The sequence below is a fragment of the Macadamia integrifolia genome, chromosome 7 (genome assembly GCF_013358625.1).
Source record: "Macadamia integrifolia cultivar HAES 741 chromosome 7, SCU_Mint_v3, whole genome shotgun sequence".
Taxonomy (NCBI): Eukaryota; Viridiplantae; Streptophyta; class Magnoliopsida; order Proteales; family Proteaceae; genus Macadamia; species Macadamia integrifolia.
The window spans coordinates 7,677,615-7,701,220 of NC_056563.1; the positions used below are offsets into that span (position 1 = coordinate 7,677,615).

The 23,606-nt window shown below is 36.1% G+C and overlaps 1 protein-coding gene across 1 annotated transcript; it reads left to right on the forward strand.

Annotated features, from left to right (window-relative positions):
• The first annotated feature begins 11,858 nt into the window (after positions 1-11,858).
• Positions 11,859-19,602, forward strand: LOC122083729 (potassium channel AKT2/3). The gene is made up of 11 exons (XM_042651613.1): positions 11,859-12,273; positions 14,001-14,219; positions 15,512-15,664; positions 15,756-15,813; positions 15,917-16,234; positions 16,309-16,548; positions 16,641-16,958; positions 17,066-17,254; positions 17,743-17,818; positions 18,179-18,751; positions 19,237-19,602. Exons 1-11 carry the CDS (start codon positions 12,014-12,016, stop codon positions 19,365-19,367), a joined length of 2,535 nt encoding a protein of 844 aa, XP_042507547.1. The 5' UTR covers positions 11,859-12,013; the 3' UTR covers positions 19,368-19,602.
• Positions 19,603-23,606: the final 4,004 nt, after the last annotated feature.

The window sequence follows — 23,606 nt, forward strand, 5'->3', positions numbered from 1 at the left end:
AAAAAAAAAAAAAAAAAAAAAACTATCAAAGAGCTCTCCCCATCTCAAATATGTTTGAATGAAATCTTCAAAAGTATTTATATTCATTCCACTCTGAAATGATTGTGAGACTTGTTGTTGGGTTGTTTGATTCATAATTTCAATAGATTTGTGGTTTTAACTTGAAGGAAGGAAAGAGAAAGAAGGGATTTCTCCCAATTTTTCTATATTCTGTTCAATCTTCTTCCTTTTCTCTCTATTGTATCTAAATATCATTCCTGGTAGATATACTTCTGGTGCTAATTAACCAGTAATCATGAGCATTAGAGGATCGAAGTCATATTGGCATTCTAATGAAAATGTATACTAGGCCCTAGAAATTAAAGTCCTTTGACCTGGGGATAGGATCACTAATGGATCAAACTTGTTCTTCTTTTCTTTGAACAATTTCCTTTTTGGGTTGTAATGATTCATCCACTCTCCGTTGTTTCTGCAATTAGAAAGATATTGCTCCAGCTTGATGCTAGCCTTTTCACAACGCTCCAATATCTTCATTTTCTAGTCCTCCAACTCTAAACCATGACTTTCCCTGCAGTTATAATGCGTTGTACCACATGAGCTATATGATCGCAGTAGTCCAACATAAGATATCTTCATCTGGTGTAATTGCTGACATCTTGTTATCCCACCTGCAAATGCAAATAGATTTTCACTCATCAGTTCAAAATAAAACTTGGTAAATTATATTCACTGGTTTTTCAATCTTTAATTATTCTTCACTACTCTTTGCTTTTAATCATGGGGAAAAACAATGTTTCCTAGTCATGCAACCCCTGCCCTCCAGATATAGAGGGGGGGGAAATGATGCCCATGTGTGCCCCCTCATTATCCTCTGCACTAGCACAACCCATGAGACCAAGCAGCATTCTTTTCCCCATATATTATTTGGAGGAAAAAACCCTACTCTTGTTGATGCCAATATCCATTCCTCATTGGCCTTCGCACTAGCACAGCCTATGCAACCAAGGATCATTCTTTTCCCCATATATTCTTTAAAAGAACATTGCTTGCTTGTTTAGATCTATGCCTGGAGACAAGTGGGCACAAAAAGACTCCATTGTACCCCCACCCAGATGCCTTTGCGTGATCTCCCATTGGCTTGCATGCTAATGCAGCGACCGTACGATTCAAAATTTCAAAAGTATGTTAAACAAAACTTCGTGGTGAACGTATTAAACATGCTAGACGCATTTTATGATAAATATTATATTTTTCTATTCACATGAAACTCCATTGTTATCCGGAGGACTCTAAAAACCTAAAGCCGCTAGGCCTCAACGGTCTGCCTATATCCTCTATTGCAATTGCTATCGCCGTCGAAAAATCACCGATCCTTAGGTATGTATTTCTCTCTTCTTCCTCTCTCTCGCAGTACACACCGGAATCAACAATGTTGCAATAAGCCAAAAATCATGATCTCTGCGATATTCTTCAGTTTCTTCTTACAGAGAACTTCAATTTGAAGAAGGAAGATTGATTTATCCAAAAATTTAAGAGTTTTGTTTCCCCATTCTCAGACAGATTTGGACTATTGAGGCTTGGAGTTGGCTTAGTAGTTTATTGTTAGAAGATGTTTATAGAGAACCTCTCTTATGGTTTTCTCATTCTTCTTGAGCAGAGAAAGTTAAAGTTTATATAAAATTCAGGGAGATCTGCAACTCTTATATAAAAATATAAAAATAAAAGTAAACTTAAAAAAAAAAAGTAAAAAAATATAAAAATCAATAAAAATAACTTCGCAGGACAGTTGTTGTTCTCTGATACCAATTGTTAGTTCAACTCATTAGGTTATTTTTTAACCTCTTCAATAGTGTATAAGAGGGAAGCAGGTAACAGTTAGGAGACTCGAATTCGAGACCTCTTGGTGAGCATGGGATTTCATTCTACCTCTTACAAATGGAGGAGGTAATCGAGTGACAGAGGGAGAGGGTATTAGGGTTTGAAGACTGCCGACGAAGATGGAAATAAAGCTTTTAATCATGAGAAGTTAAAACATATAATTTGGATATAACAAAAATATGAAAATGTGTGAATTTAGGGATTGGATGGAAACGTTTAAAAAATCTGATGGTTTTGTATTTTTTTAGAACAAATATTGTACATGCCGTCCGATCTATTTTTGCATTTTTTTTAGAATGACTTGGGTAAAAAAAAAAAAGCACTTGGAACAAGTTGTTTCTTTGGAACAAGAAGCTCCGAAAAACAAAAATAAAAAATAAAAAATTGAAGCCAAAGCATGCATGACATGAAATTTTTTTACGAATCTCAAGATTACAAACTCTCAAGCCCATGGAATCAAGTATCAGTATGTGCTGAGACCGATCCTGATACATGACTGATCCTAAGACGAGTATTAGTATTGTCCTAGGTATTGGATACCGATCTGGATCTATCAATCAGACTTGATTCATTAAAAAAAATATTTTTTAAAACTTAAACTCATAAATGATGAACCGGAGAGAGAGAGAGAGAGAGAGAGAGAGATTGATCTGAGAGAGATCTTAGGAAAAAAAAAGTAATTTGAAAAGGAAAAAGAGAGGAAAAAAAAAGGCGGTTCTTAGGGTTTTCTTTGGAGATAGGTCATCATCGCTCTCATCTTCAGCATTGTTTTGCTTGTTGTTCAAGATAAATCGATGGCTCTTGCTTCTGCCCTAACTAGTCATGGGACATCGATAGACCAAGCTATTGCATATGTGTTGATGTTGGTCACTCTAGTACTCACATACCTCATCCATCCCCTTGATGCCTTATCCTATAGTTTGTTTTGAGTTACACTATCAAAAGGAATTGATAGGCAATGGAGATTAGAGACTTTTTTTTTTCTTTTTCTTGGTTTGTTTGGTGGGGTGGAGGAATTATTGGATTGTTAGGTGGTGGCTGTGTATTCTAGAATATATATGATGGAACCTTAGTAGTGGTGTGAATGATGGTATATGATTTGGTTGGTAGACACTTTGTTGGGAGTCAAGGGTTAGGTTGTCCCTCTTGTGATAGTTTTCATCTTATGTTGGACAAGGGTTTTCCCTTCTTCAGTTCTTCCATTTTCCTTACCAAAAAAAAAAAAAAGTACTTCCATTTTTATCTTTGGTTTATTGAACTTCACGTGAGAGGAATCTCTTAGCCAATTCACCTTTATGTTTTAAGGTTCTCTATTGGTTCTTTTTGAACCTGAAGTTGCATTGAAATTTTGGAATCAACTTTCTTTTTCTTTTTATTTTTTTTAATGAATTTTTTTAGATTTAAAATTTTTTTTTGACCGATCCTAGCCGATACCATGATCAATCTGGGAAAACTATACAATTTTTTATCCTTGATCGATCCTTATCGATATCGATCCATATCGTATCTTTTTGACTGATCGATACCAATACCAAGTTTTAAAACCTTGCTCAAGCCTCAACTGTCTCAGCACCACCGCCATCTTATCCACTACTATCACCGCCTCCAATGCAGTTTCAACTACCACCACTATCATTGTCACCTTCAATGCAATTTTAACCATTGCTACCACTACTAAAAGAAATACTTATGCAAATATGCATTCTATTTGTGTTTCTGCTTTTCTATAATGGCAAAAACAAAATTTTTTTCCAACTTTACCATACAACATTTGTTAGTACAAAATTACATTAAAAAAGCAAAAACACAAAAAAATTATTTCCTACTCAAAAATAATTATTTTTGCCATACTGAGCCTAATGCTAGCTATGCTTGATTGGGAGGGGGATAATCGATAGTCGTGCCAATGATGCGAATAGAATTCTGAACCATTGTGAGCGAGAGAGAAAGTGTGCGCATGATTTGTTTAAATGAGCAAAGTGTTAGTGTAACGCCTCAGCCCCATTAACCTTGTATGATATTGCCCTCTTTGGCCCATGGGCCTCAAGGCTTTAAACCACATTGTGGGGACTAAAGTTTGCATATCCTCACCTAGCTCTCAAACTCCTTGGTACTTGCCGTATTCTTGGTTGGGTCAATTCACCGATCTCCCAAGTGGGTATGGTATTTTCTATCTCATAATCTTCCTCCTTTTTGGCATAGCGTCCCCACTGTGGCCCCACATGCTATCGGGGTCTGCTTTGATACCTTTTGTAACGCCCTAGTTTCATTAACCTTGCACAGTATTGACCTCTTTGGTCCAAAGACCTCAAGGCTTTAAAACTCGTTGTGCCATGTTAAGAAGACTAGAGGTTATTAACTAGCACAATAATCTCTCCCTTGGCAATGTGATATTGTCTTCTTTGGTTCAAAGGCTTCAAGGTTTTAAAACCCGTTGTGCCATGTTAAGAAGATTAGAAGTTGTTAACTAGCACAATAATCTCTTCCTAGGCAATGTGAAACTAAAATTTACCCAACCCTCATCGATCTCCCAAACCCCTTGGTACTTGTCGTATTCGTGGGTGTCACAGTTAAGAAGGAGAGAGAATTAGTGAGGGGGGCACCATTTTCCTTTTTTTTTTTTTTTTTTAATAATTTCAAAAAAAAAAACTTAATGACCATTTGGTTGCAAAAGGGAATTGAAGAAAGGAAAGTAAAAAAAATTTGAAATCTTAATCTGAAACTTTTGTAATCATTACCTATTACATGATTGTATACGCTATTTAAATTTCATATCATATTTAGTAATGATACCTTTCACATGTAATTTTTATTGTATTTTCAGATCCTATGAATTTTGATGAAAAGTAAAGTGAGACTTTAAAGTTAAATGCTTTATCGTAATTTTTTTTATTTAATAAAAAAAAAGTAAAGCAAAACTTAATCAAATATAGAATGATTTGGGATTAGAAATATGATCATGTGATGTAATAATTACAAAAAATTTCTTTTTAAAGTTTGAAATTTTCATTTTCCTTTCCTTTAATTTTTATTGCAATTTTTTTTTATTGAAGCTGAAAATATATTCATCAAGGAAAACTAGCAACGTACAAAAGGGGTAGCGGTGAGTCTATCCTTAGCCATATTTGCTTCCACTATGGAAGCAAAGAAAGATACCTAGTCTTGGTTAGGGAGCAACCTACATGTTACATTAGTTAGGGTTTTGTACATTTCCAAAAAGGTAGGTGCTACACTAAGTGACCACAAAAATTTTTCTAGATCAAAAGAGAGTTTGTGCAATGTGTTTTAGTCCATATTTCCGTGATAGATGATACTCCACATCCTATTGCAGCTTGTGCTCCAGACAGAAATGGCCCTGGCGCTTCCTTTAGTAAGGTTTCTTGTCATTAAATAATCTATTATTAGTAAATGCCTTTCATCGCCCTTTGGCAAACCTACTGCCCAACTTGTTAAACCTTGTTGAGGTTTGTGAATAATTGCACAAATTAAAATATTGCAATGCTGACTATATACTTTGAATGGACTAATGGGGTTTGTCAATATTTGCATTCATGGGATGTTTCAGGAGGCATCTTGGATTGCCCAAGGTCTTGCAATTGATGAATCCATCTTAAGGCCAGAGCCAAAACATCATGACGGTTCGGTTTTATATTCCTAAAAATTATGTTATTCCTATAATTCCAAATAAAGTAACATATCGTGATGAAATTGGAAAAGAAGAGTTCCCGATCTTGTCTTGAAAATCTATGGAATTTAAAGAAATACATAATAATATGTTGAAAGGAAGGGGCTTGGAGAACCGTGGTATTTAATCTTAATGGACTGGCTGCCCATATGCTCTTTGAGAATTCACATGATAGGAATAAATGCCAAGCAGTTTCTTGTTTTCAATTACACAGAACACAAAGATCATTCATGGAAACCCATTTTCCTAAGATATCCTGGAAGTCCTCCGTGGGCAATCTCTTAGAAAAATAACTTAAACTTGGGATGAATATGTATCTTCCAAAAGAAATGCCACCAATGTGAGCATAAAGATAAGCAGGAGCACCTGTTAAATAATCCAATAATGTTAATGGGTTGCTCATTACTTAGAAACTTTGTAGCCAACTTGGCCGTAAGGGTTCCTGATTGAGCAATATTGCATCGCCAGAAGTCCTATTGAATTCCAGGAGAAATAGATATAATAGAAGAAACAAAGTGTGCAGGGAGGAGAGAGTTTAGCAGATTAATATTTCAACAATCATTTGTTAGCAAATCACTTACTTTTTGTGAGTGCACCACTGATATAGATAGAGTAGAATAGTACTTAAACTATTCCATGGCTAGGAACCTTTTTTCCTCAATGTTGCCGGGTAAAATAAACTTTTGTTAGGAAAATATTTTCTTTTTAAAATTGTTGCCCAGAGAGATTCCTGGTCATTCATTAGTCTCCACCCTAATTTACAAACTAAGACTTTATTCTAAATTTCTGATAATTTGAGACCCAACCCTCCTAAGGTATTAGGTTTGCAAATTCTCTTCCATCCAACCGAGTTGGCTTTCTTTTTATTGGATAAGTATGTTCCAAAACCTAGAATAGATGGATCTAGCTCATTCCAAATCCTCTTAGGTAGTAAAAAGGAAGACATGAGATAGGAAGGGATTGAAGCAAGTGTGGATTGCACAAGGATGGTTCTCCCTACAAAAGTGAGTAACTTTGCCTTCCAGTGTGAAAGTTTACTTTTTACTCGATTTATCACGTTGTGAAGGCAACCCTTCTTATCTCTGTTATGATAAAGGTGTGTATCAAGATATATAGACTTAAGAGTCCATCACACTCATAGCCATCAAATTACAGAAAATTCTTTCGCTTTCAATGGAGATTGGAACTAAAAGCCAAGCAACTCTTAGAGGTATTTACACTAAGGCCAGATAAGCTGGAAAAAAAGGTCCAAAATAGCCTTAATGGAAGATAAATCTTCCAGGGTAGCTCGGCAGAAAATAAAAGTATCATCCACAAAAAAGAAGTGGGTAACTTCTGGGGCAGCCCTGGCAATTTTAATTCCTCTAAAAAAGTCCAGCTCTCTATAACAAATAAGAAGTCTTGACAGACCTTCCATAACAAGTGAAAATAGATACGAGCTAAGAGGGAAACCCTGAAGAAGACCACGGGAAAGTTCAAACCAGGAAAAAGCAGAACCTTCAAGTTTAATGGAGAAGGATGGAGTGCTAATAATATAATTAATCAGGTCTCCCCATCGATCTCCAAAACCCAGAAAGTCAAGGATGCCTCTTAAAAAACCCTACTCAACCCAATCATATGCTTTTGCCAAGTCCAATTTCAGAGCAACCCATCTCATTTTGCTTTTAGTTTTTCATAGAAAGTGAATTCTCATGGGCAATGACAATATTATCAGAAATTTGCCACCCAGGGACAAAGGTCGATTGGAAAGGAGAGATAATGCGGTGTAGAATTGGACGAAGCCTTGTAGCAAGAATTTTAGAAATGGACTTGTAGGCTACATTACAAAAGCTAATCGGTCTAAAGTCCTGAACAATGGATGGATTAGGTTTTTTTGATACTAGGCAGATCAGGGTATGATACAAGATTCACCACATCCTCTCAGAGAAGATCCCAAAATTTGTGGTAAAAAATAACCTGAAAACCATCTAGACAGGGTGCAATTAAACAGAACTTAAAATGACTTCCAATAGGTGTGTTTGGTTGATCCTTCCATGTCTTAAAACAAAACTAGTAAGGTAGCGTTTCAAGATAAATTGAATTTAAATAGTTTTTTTTTTTAATGAAAAATAGACATCACACAAATAAATACATAATTCCATTCGTCTAAAGTATTACAAAGCATAGTGTAATTTATACAAGAAGTCTCCAAGGTTAAAAGTGCATTTGATAGTCATAGTCTCCTTAGTCATACCTTTAACAACCAAAACCAGATTGTTGTGTGGTTTAAGACAAAAAATAGGGTTGGTTAATTGTTACACACTTCCACCTCTAATCACAGGGGTATTGTTATTCAAGTCAAAAAATATTTGAATAAAAAGATGAGTCATTCAAAAAGATGAACATGTCTTCATCGCTCCATATTTCTCCCACCCTTCATCACTTCTCCCATGCCGTTCTTAGCCCGAAAAGCAGCCGTTTTGCTGTTTTATTTCAACGGTTTCTACTATTCCATGAGAATTTCGACATATAAAGTAAGAAAAAAAATAGAGTTTAAAAATACTTCTGATTAAATCTGTAGCATAGTAGCCAATCAACCATTATAGTAACATAATGTACTGGCATTCAAGTAGGGGTGTAAATGGATAGTCGAAATCCAAATTCAAATTTGCATTTGTGTTTGTTTAGGGTAGGGGTGTCAATTCTTAAAACTGAACCGGTAAAACTGGTCGGATCGAACCGATAACAACACGGACCGAATCGAACCGAAGCCTTATTGGGTCGGTTCGTCTTGGAGTATTGCAATCCCAAAACCAAACCGAACTGCACCTAAAACCGGATGAACCCGAAACCAAACCGAAACCAGCTCAAAACCCGGACTGAAACTGAAACCAAACTGGTAAGAAACCGAAACACTCCAAAATTCATTAAAAAAATCAAAATTTGCATAGTTTTGTAAACATTTGTATGGAAAGTCGAATCCAAACTGGACCAAAAACCAAAACCAACCCGGTTACAAATCGATTTAAGAAACCGAAGACAAACCGAAACCAAAACCAAATCGAAACCGGAATTTCCTTATTGGTTCGGTTTCGGTTTCAACTTTCCCACACCAAAACCGATTCAACCCGGACCAAAACCGAGCCAAACCGATCGATTGACACCCCTAGTTTAGGGTATCCGTATCTGGATTAAAATCCAAATTATTCGAAAAATAAATATCCAAACCGATTAAATAATCAATTAATGGTTTTGAGGGTTCTTGAAGTTTAAACAGGTTCTAGAGAATGAAGAAATCAAAAAAGGACATAGAAGTGTGGACATTGACTCATTTTTGCACAAGCTGGATTGAACTAAACAAGACTGACCTCATTGGCTGATTCTCTCTTGGTCCGGTAGTGTAAGATTAGCTCTTAAACCACACTTTCGGGCATTGATATGATAAATACTATAACATCTTAAGGTGGTTGCATTAGTCCTCAAATACTATGTGATCCGAGCCTGTCATAAGCTTAGTTTAATAGAAAATGATCAAATGGTAAATAACAATATTAAAAAAATCTAAGATGACCCAGAGGGTGGATGGAACTACTGAAAACACAAATAGACATAATATGCATAAGGTTAAAAATTTGAACCTGAGCCGCAGAATAAGATATGCAAATCCACCCTTTCTCTTGGAGGATTGCCATCCACCAAACCTTTTAATTGCAAAACAATTTTCAAGAGAAAAAAAACCACCTTATGTTTTTGATAATTTATCTCTAGTAAAGTTGAGCAAATGATGGCCCATAGGATTGAGAAGAGCTATATAAATTTGATTAATTGTTGGGACTTATTCTCTTTTTTTTTTGGGCTTCTAGCTCGTTCAAACTAGTCATATGGTATTGGGAAGAATGTTAGGTTCTTTTAAGCTGACTCTCATCATCCTTGGCTGGTGGAGACCATTCAGACTTTATAATCTTGTCTTCTTTGTATAAATGTTATGTTTGTCTATAAAATATTAAGTAATTAATTAATGATCCATATCATCCGATGCTATGAGTGGGGAGAGAAGGTGTGAACCAAGAGACTTGAACCCAAGACCTATATTGATGAGATGAGATTTATCGAGCTGCACACGACTTGTTCACAAAAAGTATTGGACTTGAACCCGCCTTCACTTTCACATATAGTAGTTTAGCGTTGAAAGGCTGGGTTTAGAAATAGGATTTATGATTGATCTTGTCTATGGAGTATTTGTGGATGATTCAATTAACTGCATAGTCGTACCATGTAGATTAATAACAAATTATTATTTACCTATTTGTAAAATGGGATTGAGTTCTTCACCTAGAGCACAATGTAAGTTAGTGTCTTCCTCTGTTTGTCTCCCTCTCTTTACCTTATAAACTCCATATTTGAATAAGAAAATGAATTATGTCTGGGAATGTAGTTTACACTAGCATTTTCTCAAGTCTCTCTCCCTCTCATAAAGGGATGTTTTATTTTATTGGAGGAGTAGAGAAATAGACTTTGAGAACACCGTATGTTATGTGTTGGGACAGAGAACTACTTCCCTATTTAAATTTAGAGAGAAGAAATCCTACAAGTCTAATATAAGAAATACCTAACACACGGATCAATGGGAGAACAAACATGAACATCTTCAACATACAACGATAGACAAACACGATTATTTCAAGCCAGTATGTGATTGGCGTTTCCTACACAGACTGACAAGATTTTTTTTCTCTTTAAATTTTAATAATTAGACCCATTAAATAAATATATATATATATATATATCTTCTAATAAAAATTCGACTGCTTTTTATCAAGAGCCTATATAGCTTTCCACGTAAATTTGGCAGACGTTGTTTAGCACTGATTCAGTGCAGCAACGCGGTCAGTACAGTAAGTACATCTGGTCATGTCGTGTCGTGGTCGTATGGTGTCATGTGATGCAAATTATAAAGAAAATGCATGCTTAATCACTAGTTCACTACACATAGTCGGCTCATTGGCCTACACGTGTACAGTACACATGGAGTGCCAAGTTGGCAAATAATTGGTAGCTATGGTCCTAGTCTTCTTATTGGAAAATTGATCTAAGAAATTGAGAACCACTCAGCACCAACCATCCATTATTTCAGAGCGACAAGACTATGGCTATCAGATTCGCAATGAGAGAGAGAGAGAGGTGGGATTGTCACCAGGACGAAATAATTGCATGCAAGGGACCCACCTCTCATCGGCTTCTATTCTTTTTTTTTTTTATAGGTAGGGAGGGAAGTAGGTAACAGCTAGGAGACTCGAACTCGAGACCTCCTAGTGAGCATCGGCTTCTATTCTTATAAGAAGATGGGCTTGGTATGCTATTGCAAGAAGCATCTGAGCAGGTGTGATTCTGTGTAGTGCCGGTAGAAAGAATTAGATGAGCCCGACCAATGAAATCACTCTCGACACAATCTCATTCATTTGTCCGTTCCTTTCGCACCTCAATCATGTCCCCCCAAAATGAATCCAATGATGTGGCCCTATACTGGCCGCCTGATTTTGTTCTCTGTGTATGATATCTTCTGTCTACCTAGGGAACCTAAAGATGAATATTCTATTACATTAAACAAGGTTTATATTAATCGAGCTACAAGAGAGAATAAGGACTTGGACCCCTATCCTTAATATTTTCACATTATAGCTATAGAAAAATTGCTCAAATATTTTCCAAACTCTCCCATTTAGCTTCTTCTTTGCGTGATAGAATATGATAGAACTCTTTCATCCAATATCAAAACGAGACAATTCTATTAGTGTTCGATACATGACTTGACGAACTACATTTCTCTTCAAGTAAAATTTGTTTACTACAAATTGAATAAAACGAATACCCACAGTGGACCAGACCAGCTCCTCTATTGATTCCCTTAGCTCAAGAGCCAAGTTCTCATAAACACCAAAAAAAAAAAAAAAAAAAAAAAAAATTCAGACAAGTTGGCATTGAAAATAGAAATTGCATATATTATTTATAACCTATAAATAAACAGTTTAAAATTTCAACAACATTTAAATTGGAAGTTTTGTTTATCTTGTTTGACAACTTGCCGACCCAAAGAAGTGGCCAATCCTTAATTTAGAGTGAAAAGAAGATAATAGCATGAGAGCCATATAACACCATATAGAAAAGGCCAGCTAACTTATTGAGGGAATGATTTCTCTTCTCATCTCATCCGTACCAGACCAAACCCACAAGCACCCACCAACCACAATTCCATAAGGAAGCAGCCTTATCTTAAACATTCAATCAATGCAGAATGTAATTCTTTCACTTCCATCATTTCTCTCTCTCTCTCTCTCTCTCTCTCTCTCTCTCTCTCTCTCTCTCTCTCTCTCTCTATGTGTGGTGCCTGTGTTGAGTGGTCATAATATACTAAAAAATCTGTAGTAGTAAACCCAAGAACTACCTGAGTGAACCTTTCTTCTGAAATAGTATATGGAAAAGAGTTCTGTATCATACAACTCAAGCTCCAACTCTCACATGAGTTGGATGGGTTTTCAGAAGAACTACCATGGAAGCTCTGAAGTCCCACCACACCCACACACCAGAGAAGATGATGAAGATGAAGATGGCGCCTCTCTCAACCCACGCAACCTCTCTAAGGTCATCCTCCCTCCTTTGGGTGTCTCCAATTATCATCAGAACCAAATTGAGCCTAAAGGGAGAATCATCTCACCCATGGACTCCAGATACAGGTCCAGTTCACTCTCTCTCTCTCTCTCTCATTTCTTTTGGAATTCATGAATGTCTTTATACATACTTCATGTAATCATCTCATGTGCATGTATGTATGCGAAGAAGTTTAGTTAAGCCTTGCTCGCTGTACAGTAACTGGTTAAAAACAAATTATTTTAATATTGGGAAAAGGTTTGGCACGCGGCCAGGGTACCCACCTTGTTTTATCCTCTCTCTTCCCTATTGGAAAAGACCCTTTATTCTCCCATGTTCAACCTTATGATTAGTGCATATTATTAACTTATCGAAAGCTTGAGACATGCTCAACCCTCTCACTTCAATATTATAGGGACCATGACCTAATTCTGTTACATAGAAATTCACGACTTGTCAAATTTCAACTTCAAATTCAATTTTTTACCCTTTCAACTAATACCATACCATCCTCTCATGTATACTCGTACACTTCATTATATTTGGTCACATGCACCTCTTGCAGTCATCAATTTTATTTTATCACTTAGCAAATTCTGATCATGCAGAATCTTGGGATCTGTACATCCAATTTGTACAACTAGAAGTTTCGATATCTGTAGATATATTGGTAAAAAGATTATATATATTAAGTTTCCCTATTGGGGTTCTTCTACCGCCCAAGTGATTCTATAAATTGAGTTTCCATATTTGAGGTTCTTCTACCGTCCAAATCTAACCTTCTCCAAGTGGTTTCATGTTATGCCCTTAATTGTTTTTATTTTTTGATATATTATTTTTGGTAAATGAAAGAATAGTTTGTTATTATGGGTTACTTTTTGGATGCATATGTGACATCCACCCATAACCTCATGTAGTGGGTTTCAGCTAGGCCTTCCCAAAAGAGCAAAACTCACCTGTCATGAAATTAGAAAAATAAAATACAAGGTTGGTATGGCACATAGACATGGATCCAAGATATTGGAGGCCCAATAAGATAAAAGTTGGGCCACTGGGCCAAAAAGGGACTTTGTTTAGGCATTTCATGCGTTGTTTCATATTATAATGGTGGATTTTGATTAATTTTGATCACGTTTAAAGTTTTTGAACTTCGCCGTGGGGGAAGAGAATCATACCATTTTAAGGTCATTATTTTCTTTCCCAACTTCCATTGTCAAAAGTTCAAATTTCAAAATATATATTTTTTTTTGTTACAAAAGTCTCATCCAAACGTCAGAACCCATAAGTGTATAGATTCATCAGTGGAGGAAAACTGGATCCTCGATGTGACAAATATAGTTCAACAACATTAGCCACAACCGTTGCTTCAATATTTGGTTAATCAAATCAAGGAATTAACCTATTCATATAAATAAAGGGAAAAAGAATCTTGCGAGTTTGGCATTTCCTACACCCAGACACAGGCGGACATGAAAAGACTATGTTGCTCCCCTCATCATGCACTAAAGATGCTCCCATGAGCCCTCCCATTGACCCGCACACCGCACAGGAGATAATGATAATAATAATAATGGCAAGAGAAAACTGTCTGCTTGTGCAGACACTACACCAGCGCACAAGCCAATGGGAGGTTACGGGGACGCAGTGCGGTCTTTTTCGTGCCTACACTGTATCTAGGCATATAACATCACAAGCGAGCAGGGTTCTATCTCCTAATAATAATAACTAAACCTATGTTTAATGTATATGAAAAATGTAGAATTTTCCTCTATACAAACACATGAACTTAAATGTATTTGTTTTAACCCTTCAGGTGTTGGGAGACATTCATGACGATTTTGGTGGCTTATTCTGTATGGGTTTACCCATTCAAGATTGCATTCATGAAGTTATCTCCCAGAGGAGGACTGTATATAGCAGACAACATTGTTGACATCTTCTTCCTGATCGACATTGTGTTGACATTTTTTGTTGCTTACATCGACCCAAGAACTCAGCTTCTAGTTCAGGATTCAAGGAAAATTACTATAAGGTTGGTTTACTTTCTTGCACATCTTTGCATTAGTTATCTGATCATAACTTAACATTCCCATTATGGTATTAAGTATTTAATTAAATTCTAGAAATTAATTGAGATTTGGGTGCTTCTTGTTGTTGGAGTATTGTGGATTGAGATTTTTTATTTTTTATATTTTTAACGAAGGGTATCCAAGTCGAAATAGTCCAATGGGCCCATACTGACCCTACAATCGCATGGATTGGATCATACCGGGATTAAATGAGAACCATTCAACTTTCACTGAAAGCAGTGAAAAGCACTAAACACCCCATGTGAGATTTCAAAGAATCTTATTGACACAATATATATATATATATGGTTTGGAGTTGAGAAGGTGATACCCATATATTGAAGAAGCCAGCATAGCAGATAAGTCCAGACGATGCATTACAAAGAGCACGGAACTTTGGCTTTAGTACTAGAATGAGCACTAGCTTATTGTGGAATGTTGATCACTGTCAAAACAGACCCTCCTTAAGAAAGGAGTTGGAGGAGTAGAGCAAGCCATGCAAGAGAGTACCCTTGATGTATCAAAGAATCTAAAGAAAAGCAACAAAATGAGTGGATCAAGGGGCAGTTATGAACTCACTAACAAGATGGACAACATAAGCAATGTCGGGGAGATTGCCTGTCACGTACACGACTTCTAAAGGTAGAGGGTAGCATCAATTAGAAGTTTTCCATTAGTGGTAGAGGAAATTTCAAAGCTAAGAAAATATCATAAAGACCCAAGGTCCTTCATTTCAATTTATAATGAAGAACAAGTTGTAAGGATTGTATGCATGCAATGTCATCCCCAATAAAAAGAATATCATCCACATAAAGTAGTAAAAGTACAGTCCCAAAAGTAGTACGATGAATAAAAAAAGCATTGTCATGGCCCAAGAGGACTTTACTCACACACACAAGAGGGGAGGGGGGGATGATAGGAAAGGGGGGGGGGGAAGCATGTGACAGGAGTTGATCCCTAGACCACAAACCTGACGCTTGCTCTACCAGCAGAAGCTGCAACCAGAGTGCTATGCACTGGATTAGTCAGATATTGTGAAATTGAACTTAGCAAACCAGGCACAAGGACCTTGTTTAAATTAGTATAAAGCTATGTTGTAAGCGACACATCTAATGGTGATGATGAGGATATCCCAAAGGTGGTTTCATGTACACTTCTTCATGAAGATCATCATTCAAGAAAGAATTTATGACATGCTTAATGTATCTTTCAATTAATTTATTTTTTTCAGTTAAGGCTATTTACTGATGATCAGGTACCTCTCAACATGGTTTGTCATGGATTTGGCTTCCACAATCCCATTTGAGGCTATAGGATACTTATTTACAGGGAGAAACAATGTTAGTCTGTGTCTGCTTGGGATGCTAAGGTTTTGGCGTTTAAGAAGGGTTAAGCAACTATTCACAAGGTGTGATTTCTCAACTACAACCATCTATGAAGCTCTGTTTTGATTTCATTTCCTTCTCTTCTTGGGTTCACTTGTCTAAAATTTTTTGCAGACTTGAAAAGGACATTAGATTCAGCTATTTCTGGATAAGATGTGCTAGACTTCTGAGTGTAAGCAAACTTCAAAGTTCAAACATGTTTAGTAGCTTTTAAACAGTTCTAGAGAACCACATCAAAAGCTTGAAACAGTTAAAAAAAAGAATATTTGGTGTAGGTGACAATATTTCTGGTTCATTGTGCTGGATGCCTCTATTACATGCTGGCTGATCGATACCCACAAGAAGGGAAGACATGGATTGGAGCTGTGATTCCAAATTTTAGAGAAGCTAGCCTTAAGATCAGATACATATCTTCTATTTATTGGGCCATGACTACCATGACAACAGTAGGTTATGGAGATCTACATGCTGTAAATTCTAGGGAGATGATCTTCAACATATTTTACATGCTCTTCAATCTTGGCCTCACTGCTTACTTGATTGGAAACATGACTAATTTAGTCGTTGAAGGAACCCGTCGGACTATGGAATTCGTAAGTAAACCATTACCCCCATATGATAAACAGAGTACTTATGAACTGATTAACTTAATGTGTGACTGTTGCAGAGGAATAGCATAGAATCAGCCTCACACTTTGTATGTCGAAACCGCTTACCTCAGAAGTTGAAAGAGCATATATTAGCTTACATGTGTTTAAGATTTAGGGCTGAGAGTTTGAACCAGCAACAATTGATTGAACAACTTCCAAAATCAATCTGTAATAGTATCTGCCAACACCTATTCCTACCAACAGTAGAGAAAGTGTATCTCTTCAAAGGAGTGTCAAGGGAAATACTATTGCAGTTGGTGAGAATTTTGGATCTTACTCTTTTGTTTCTCACTTAATTATTCCATCTCTTCATCAACATCTAATTGAAGTGTTTTGAATTATTGAGTAGGTTGCGAAAATGAAGGCAGAATATATTCCACCAAGAGAGGATGTTATAATGCAAACTGAATCGCCCGACGATGTCTATGTTGTTGTATCAGGAGAAGTAGAAATCATCGATTGCGGAAAGGAAGAAGAAAGAGTCATGGGTACACTAAGAACTGGAGACATATTTGGTGAAGTTGGAGCTCTTTGCCTTAGACCTCAAGGCTTTACATTTAGAACAAAGACACTATCTCAACTCTTGAGGATGAAAACAAGTGCTTTAATGGAAGCAATGAGAACCAGAGAACAAGACTACATAGTCATGTTTAAGAACTTCCTTCAAGTAAGTAATTTGAGGAAGTGTTAATTGATATGTCCCAAAGATTTATTTGTTATACACTAACTAAGAAAAAAGGAATTTTCAAATTTCAAAATGATGGATTATTGCAGCACTACAGAGAGCTTAAGGATCTGCACATCCATGATTTACTGGTAGAAAATGGAGAGGATAATGGAGATTCCAATATGGATAGTAATCTGTTGGCTGTAGCAAGTTCTGGTAATGCAGCTTTTTTAGATGAGCTTCTGAAGGCAAGTCTGGACCCTAATGTTGGGGACTCCAAAGGAAGAACCCCATTGGTAATATTCTTTGAATCCTTAATTCTAGAAATGATAAAATTTTGCTTCTCAATCATAGTTTCCCATTTAGATCTTCAATTGGCCATCTATGGCATTTTCTCTGGTGGGTCACTAGCAAATGGGTCAAACCATGGTTCAATCCAACCGGTTTGTCCAATCTAATTTTGGAACTTTATATGAGTCTGTTTGTTTCCAAGTAAATCTTCATCGAGGCTATGTTTGAAAGGCAAGAAAAAGAAATGAAAAAAAATTGAAAACAAAGAGAGAACTACATGTTAATTAATCATTGGGCAAAAGAACCCTATCCTTCTAGCATAGGATCAATGAGAGGGCATCCGCCGGCATCTTCAGTGCCCTAGGCACCGTGATCTTTTCGCTCACCCTTTCTCTTGAAGTTTCCTGGACCAACAGGATAGGATTCTTTTTCCCTCAATCATTATTGTCATCATTGAACTCCAAGGATTTTACTAACATTTTGATATCTTCAGCACATAGCAGCATCAAAAGGTCATGAAGATTGTGTCCTGGTTCTCCTCAAGCATGGCTGCAACATTAATATACAAGGTAATAAAACCATCCAAGAATTCGAAAAAAAAAAGAAAATCAATCTTTCTTTTTCAGATGCTATCCTAGCCTAGTTTTATTTTAGCTCTGCTGGTGGATACATGGGCTGGGCTTCTCCAGGTATAGATCATGCTCATCCTAAAATACCTAATAATCCCAACAACTCCTCAAGTGGGCTGAGCTATTTAAGTCCATTGAGAGGCCTTACCCTGGCTTGGCCTCTCCGCCATGTGGGGGTAAAGATGTGTATATTATGACTCTCCTCAAACCTCACAGTGTCAGGAGCCTCGTGCACTAGGTATGCCCTTTGTGAGCCTTTCTCTTCTTGATCATCTTCTTAAAAATATATATTGAGTGCAGATATGATTGGGAATACTCCTCTATGGGATGCAATCTCTACAAAGCACCATTCCATCTTTAGGATCCTCTACCACTGTACATCCATTTCCGATCCTCACACAACCGGTGATCTTCTATGCACCGCTGCGAAAAGAAACGATCTTTCTACAATGAAGGAACTATTGAGCCACGGATTGAATGTGGACTCAAAGAATCGCCATGGATCCACTGCTCTTCAAATCGCTATGTCCGAAAATCACGTAGAGATGGTGAACCTCTTAGTGATGAATGGTGCAAATGTTGATCAGGCGAGTCCAAATGGATTTCCAATGAATACTTTAGATGAAATGGTGAAAAAAAGAGAGGTGGGGCATTGTATAACCATGCTTGAGGCTGTACCAGATGAGACTATAGAAAGTTATTTAAGGAGAAAGCAAGAAGAAGAGAGCAAGTGGGGTAGATCAAAAGGTGGAAACTGTCTTAGGGTCAGCATATATAGAGAACATCCTGTGTTGAGAAGGAACTCATGTAACATGGAAGCAGGGAAACTCATAAAGTTGCCAACTTCCTTGGAAGAACTCAAAAGCATTGCTGGTAAGTGTCCTTTTCCTTTATATAGATATTGAATTGGTTAGCAATTCATATTTTGAGGCCCAAAAATAGTGGGTCTGGACCCTACTAAGCAGGCCCCAGTATCTCTTACTTGGGTAGTTTGGTACCCACCAATATGGGTGAAGAGATTCTGTCTATTGCAATTGGGTGGAACTTTAAGAGGGGAGGGGGGAGATTGATGACCCTTAATTCTCTTCATGTGGGTGAGAGAAAACTCTCTTTACAACTATATCCACAAACACATGTTACATGGGTATCAAAATCAATTGGGTAACCCTGATCGCACGGCCTTGTGTCAGACACAGAGGGGGTGAAATGATGCCCCCACCATTGTGAAACACATTAAATTTACTCTCTATTGGTGCCCATGTCTTCTTGGGTCATTGCTCTTGTTTTAACCTTGGTCTCTAGTAAATTTATAGATTTGTAGGGTCTTAATAGATTATTTTTATTCTAATTTTTAACAGGGGAAAAGCTTGGGTTTGATGCAAGGAATGCAATCATAATGAATGAAGAAGGTGCAGGGATTGATTCAATTGAAGTAATTAGGGATAACGACAAGCTCTTTATAGTCAATGAAGTAAACTTCCATAATTAGCTTGCTTAACATGCTTGTTTGGTCAAATGAAACACAGATCAGTACATATGCATTTTTTTTTTTTTTAAAGTAACCTGCTACCTTATAAAGAACATTAGGATTTTACTAATCACTTTTCCTCTCACACACCCTTAAAACTATGATTATGTATTTAATACTTGTTATGTGGACAAAGATATTGCTAACTTTGTATAATACCAACTAATAATTTCAATTTAGTTTTCATTTTTCCTTTTATTATTTGTAGTTGATTAATTTTGTGAATGAAAGAAAACCTATTTACACAACTTTTGAGATTTGCAGTTCTTGAAAATTTTAATAATGGTTTCTGAACAATTGAGGTTGTTTTAAAAAATTACAAAAACAACAAATCATTATCTCCATTTAATAGGGTCGGCTATATAAATCGAAACAAGGATAAGAAAAAGGAAAGGTAAAAGTGGAAAGAAATAACTGATGACCAAAAAAAGTAGTGTGGTAGTACACAACTATATGGGGTCAACTACTTGAATCCTAGCTCTCCAATTCATTATAATCGAGGCCATACTACAACCTTTCCTATGGGTGGCCTAAATTCAGTTGCACTCCAAATCCGATTCCGAGGTATGTAGAAAGTTGGCCCTTGTCTTGATCTCAAATTCAATTGCACTCCAAATATGATTGTAGACTCAAGAGGACGAAGAAGACCTTGCAGCTTTGCAAATTTCTTTCCCATCATATATGGTATATGAAGGCACAGAAAGTCATCTTAACATCAACGTTGCAAACCAATTTGCACTTGAATTCCCTCTTCATCCACTTTCACTCTCTCTCAAAAGAAGACAGAGAAGTTTTTTCCACACCCTTTTCAGCAAGAGGAGGCTGGTGGACGATGAGTCCAGTGGCCATCAGAGATACAATGGATGATACATTCATCATATCTTATCCTCTCATCAAAGACATAGAGGAAAACCCTACTAAGATGCCAATCATCAAGTCATAACCTAGTAGAAGAAACATCAATATCATACTTTTGATTGCATCGCATTATATTTTTAGTCCTAAGAATCTTCCTCCATGTCCAAGAAACATCAGCCACATATAAAACTATCCACATGAGATTGAGATTTAAAATAAAAGAAAATGAACTTCAACGGAGGAGAGCATTTTGATAGAGGGAGATTTTATTTGGATTAGGATAAGATGGTGTAAAATTTCTCAAAATCCTCCATTTACACGCTAGGGTTCTTTGATAATAAAGGAGGTGCAAGTATTGTGTGAATTCTGTCTTTATAATTAAGGAAAAGACTAGGCATGTTGCTGGGGTGCCCAGCCTATATGTCACTCACTCTCTTTCTATTTTCTTTGGAAATGATTTCCATGCCCCTCCTGTCTCGGCCTTCTATTGATTGAGTAGGTAGTTTCAAGAAAGCTAGCGGCATGCCCAACCTCTACCTTTACAATAATAAAAGTACTTGCAAGTTTGTACGTGAACTTAGTTTGCAAGCATATTTATGTTGTACTTGGCATGCATTCTATGTCAATAAGTCATTCCAAGAAATCATGTCAAACGCATCCTTAATTTCAAAAAGTGCATTATATGATTCCAAACACTTTCAAAGTATGCATGTATATTATATTCTCTTTGATTACAATTTATAATTGAGATTTTCAGGGATATGGTACTCGGGACCTATAAAATACTGGGGTTAGAAGATGAGATGACAAATATATATCATATAAATAGTGTGTTCATATGTTCAGATCATGGGTGGAAGACTATTGCATTTGGTATGATTTCTTGAAATGCATTATTGACCTAGAATGTATTCTGAGAACCAAGAACCATAAGAAATGCAGCCTTAGTTTCAAAAATATTATTGGTAATTCAGGCTTCCATGTAATCATTTTCCTATCCACTTATTATCCCATTAATTGCCATCATTTATAAACTATCTTCTTAATTTCTCATATAAACTATTCTAGTGTTTATATATATATATATACTAATTTTTTTTTTTAGTGTAATTTCTCTTTAGATATCTCACTTTATACCAGACTCATAGGTCCTTGTTGTATGTAAAAATGAAATAAGAAAACTTTTGAGGTAAAATATTAAAATTTATGGACCAAAAAGTGAAGGGAGAATCCTTTGACCTAGGGCTTGAAGGGCGTAGAAAGGGTTGTGGAATAGTGGGAGGTATTAGTATATTACTAACTTTATACATATAGAAGGAATAATTATGACTCCTAGACTTTGGCTGTTACATTCACCGTGGGTTGCAAAAAAAATTTCCTTAGTTTTTTACACTGACTTTTATCTGAAAATAATCCTTTTAGTTTCATTTTTTTTTTACCTAACAATTAATATTCTTTGAATAAATTACATTTTGATATATATATATATATATATATTATTTTTCGACTTTGGACCACAATTAAAGATCAATTTAGAAAAAAAAACTTTAATAAAGGTTTATAGTAATAAATTCTTCTTCTTTAAGAGGTTGTTTGGTAAAATTATGGTGTTTTATCACTTAATATAGAGATTGTCTTTCTTTCTAATTGGAGTATTCTCATTTTATATGGGTTTAAATCATCTACGGTGAGCGATAAGTGATAGTGAGGATCCAACGGCTGGGAGGACCCCGATATGGATCAGCCAATGGATCCTCACTACCACTTACTACGTACCTTATCACAGAGAATTTTTTTACCATTCCCCATTTTCCTAGAATTTGATAATAAATAAACAAAACTAATTATGGCACATTAGTGAAGTGATCTAGTGGTAGTCGAAATCATTTTTCAACCCCATAACATGACTAATCCTCATATGATCAAGCTTTATTTATTTATTTATTTTGAGGTAGTGATTGATGATGTCTTAGGAAAGGTAAAACCACTAATGACTTAAAAACAGTAGAAGAAAGAGTGACTCAATAAAGAAAGTTAATTTGATCATATAGAAAAGAAACCAATGATAACAACTGTAATGATTTGGTGCAAGTTGAAGTTGAAGGTTCACAAAGGTAAAATAGAATAAGCTGAAAGTGTAAGTCAAGATTTGAAATTGTGTACTTGTAACATAAGATATGACCTCATCACCTTAGATAAGAATGGACTGATGGAACAAGATGAGTAAAACAATACAAGGAATCAAAGTATTACCTGCGGTAAGAATCCGTTGCTAAAAAACACTGTCAATAAAACCTTTTCAATTCCAATGTTTTTTTATCGTCGAAAATCAGCCACTAAATGTGATGCCACTATTGCTATGTAACGATTTTTTTATTATCACTCATGTACATATCCTCCAGCGGTAGTTTTTTATACTGCCACTAAAAAAATAAATTTAGTAATGATATATTATCGCTGAAAACATCATTTAATGGAGGTTTATCAATTCCTCTAAATATTATTTAAGAAAAAAAATAAAAACAATTGTTTTTAGCGGTGGCTAATAAAAATTATTTGGCCTTGTTGGTTTGATGGGAAAAAATGGGATGAAAATAAAGGGGTGAGATACTTTCAAGGTTTTCCATAAAATTATAAAAACCAAAGATGTTTGTTTGGATAGAGTTATAGAGTAAAAGACAATAGGTATTAAATGTTTTGTCTACTTATGTGGAAAGGAATTATACATCTCACCCTTCTCCAAAATCTTTACCATAATAGAAAAGATTTTGGAAAAGATGGGGATTTAGAATATATTATTATTTTATTAATCCACGTACCTCATTATTTATTCCCCTATCACTACTCCCCTTCCTCTATGCCTCCTCCTACGTAACTCGCCCTTGTGCTTGGGCACAATGATAAACTTTGGACTTAGGAGTTGTCGATGGTGAAAATACCTAATGAATCTGTAGATGCCAGCTAGGTTGAAATGCCTATAGGAATGCGAGCTTGGTAGAGGCTGAGATTGCTTGTGCAGTTGAGCTTTCATGTGGTAGGTGGAGAAGTTAAGGAGCAAGTAGGCAAGGGAAGGGAAGGGAAAGGAAAGGAGAGGAGGGGAGGGGAGGAACAGAGTCATTGCTTTACTGTGAATGTGAAGATAAGAAGACCCGCGATAAGGTGAAAAGAAGAAGCATGTTTTTTCCAAAATAAAAAATAACACATTTAGTGGTAGAAATTCTTAATTACCACTACTAAAGGTCCCTTATTAGTGGTAGTAACATTTCTTTTAGGTGAATAAAAAATTCATTACCAAGAATCAGTAGTAATAACATTTTTTTTAGGTGAATAAAAAATTCATTA

Bases quoted from the DNA above. Each gene is read 5' to 3' on its own strand.
- LOC122083729 (XM_042651613.1), top strand. From the start codon at position 12,014: ATGGAAAAGAGTTCTGTATCATACAACTCAAGCTCCAACTCTCACATG. The intron at 16,549-16,640 runs GTGAGAATTTTG...ATTATTGAGTAG, and splicing joins GGGAAATACTATTGCAGTTG to GTTGCGAAAATGAAGGCAGA. The intron at 18,752-19,236 runs GTAAGTGTCCTT...AATTTTTAACAG, and splicing joins AGAACTCAAAAGCATTGCTG to GGGAAAAGCTTGGGTTTGAT.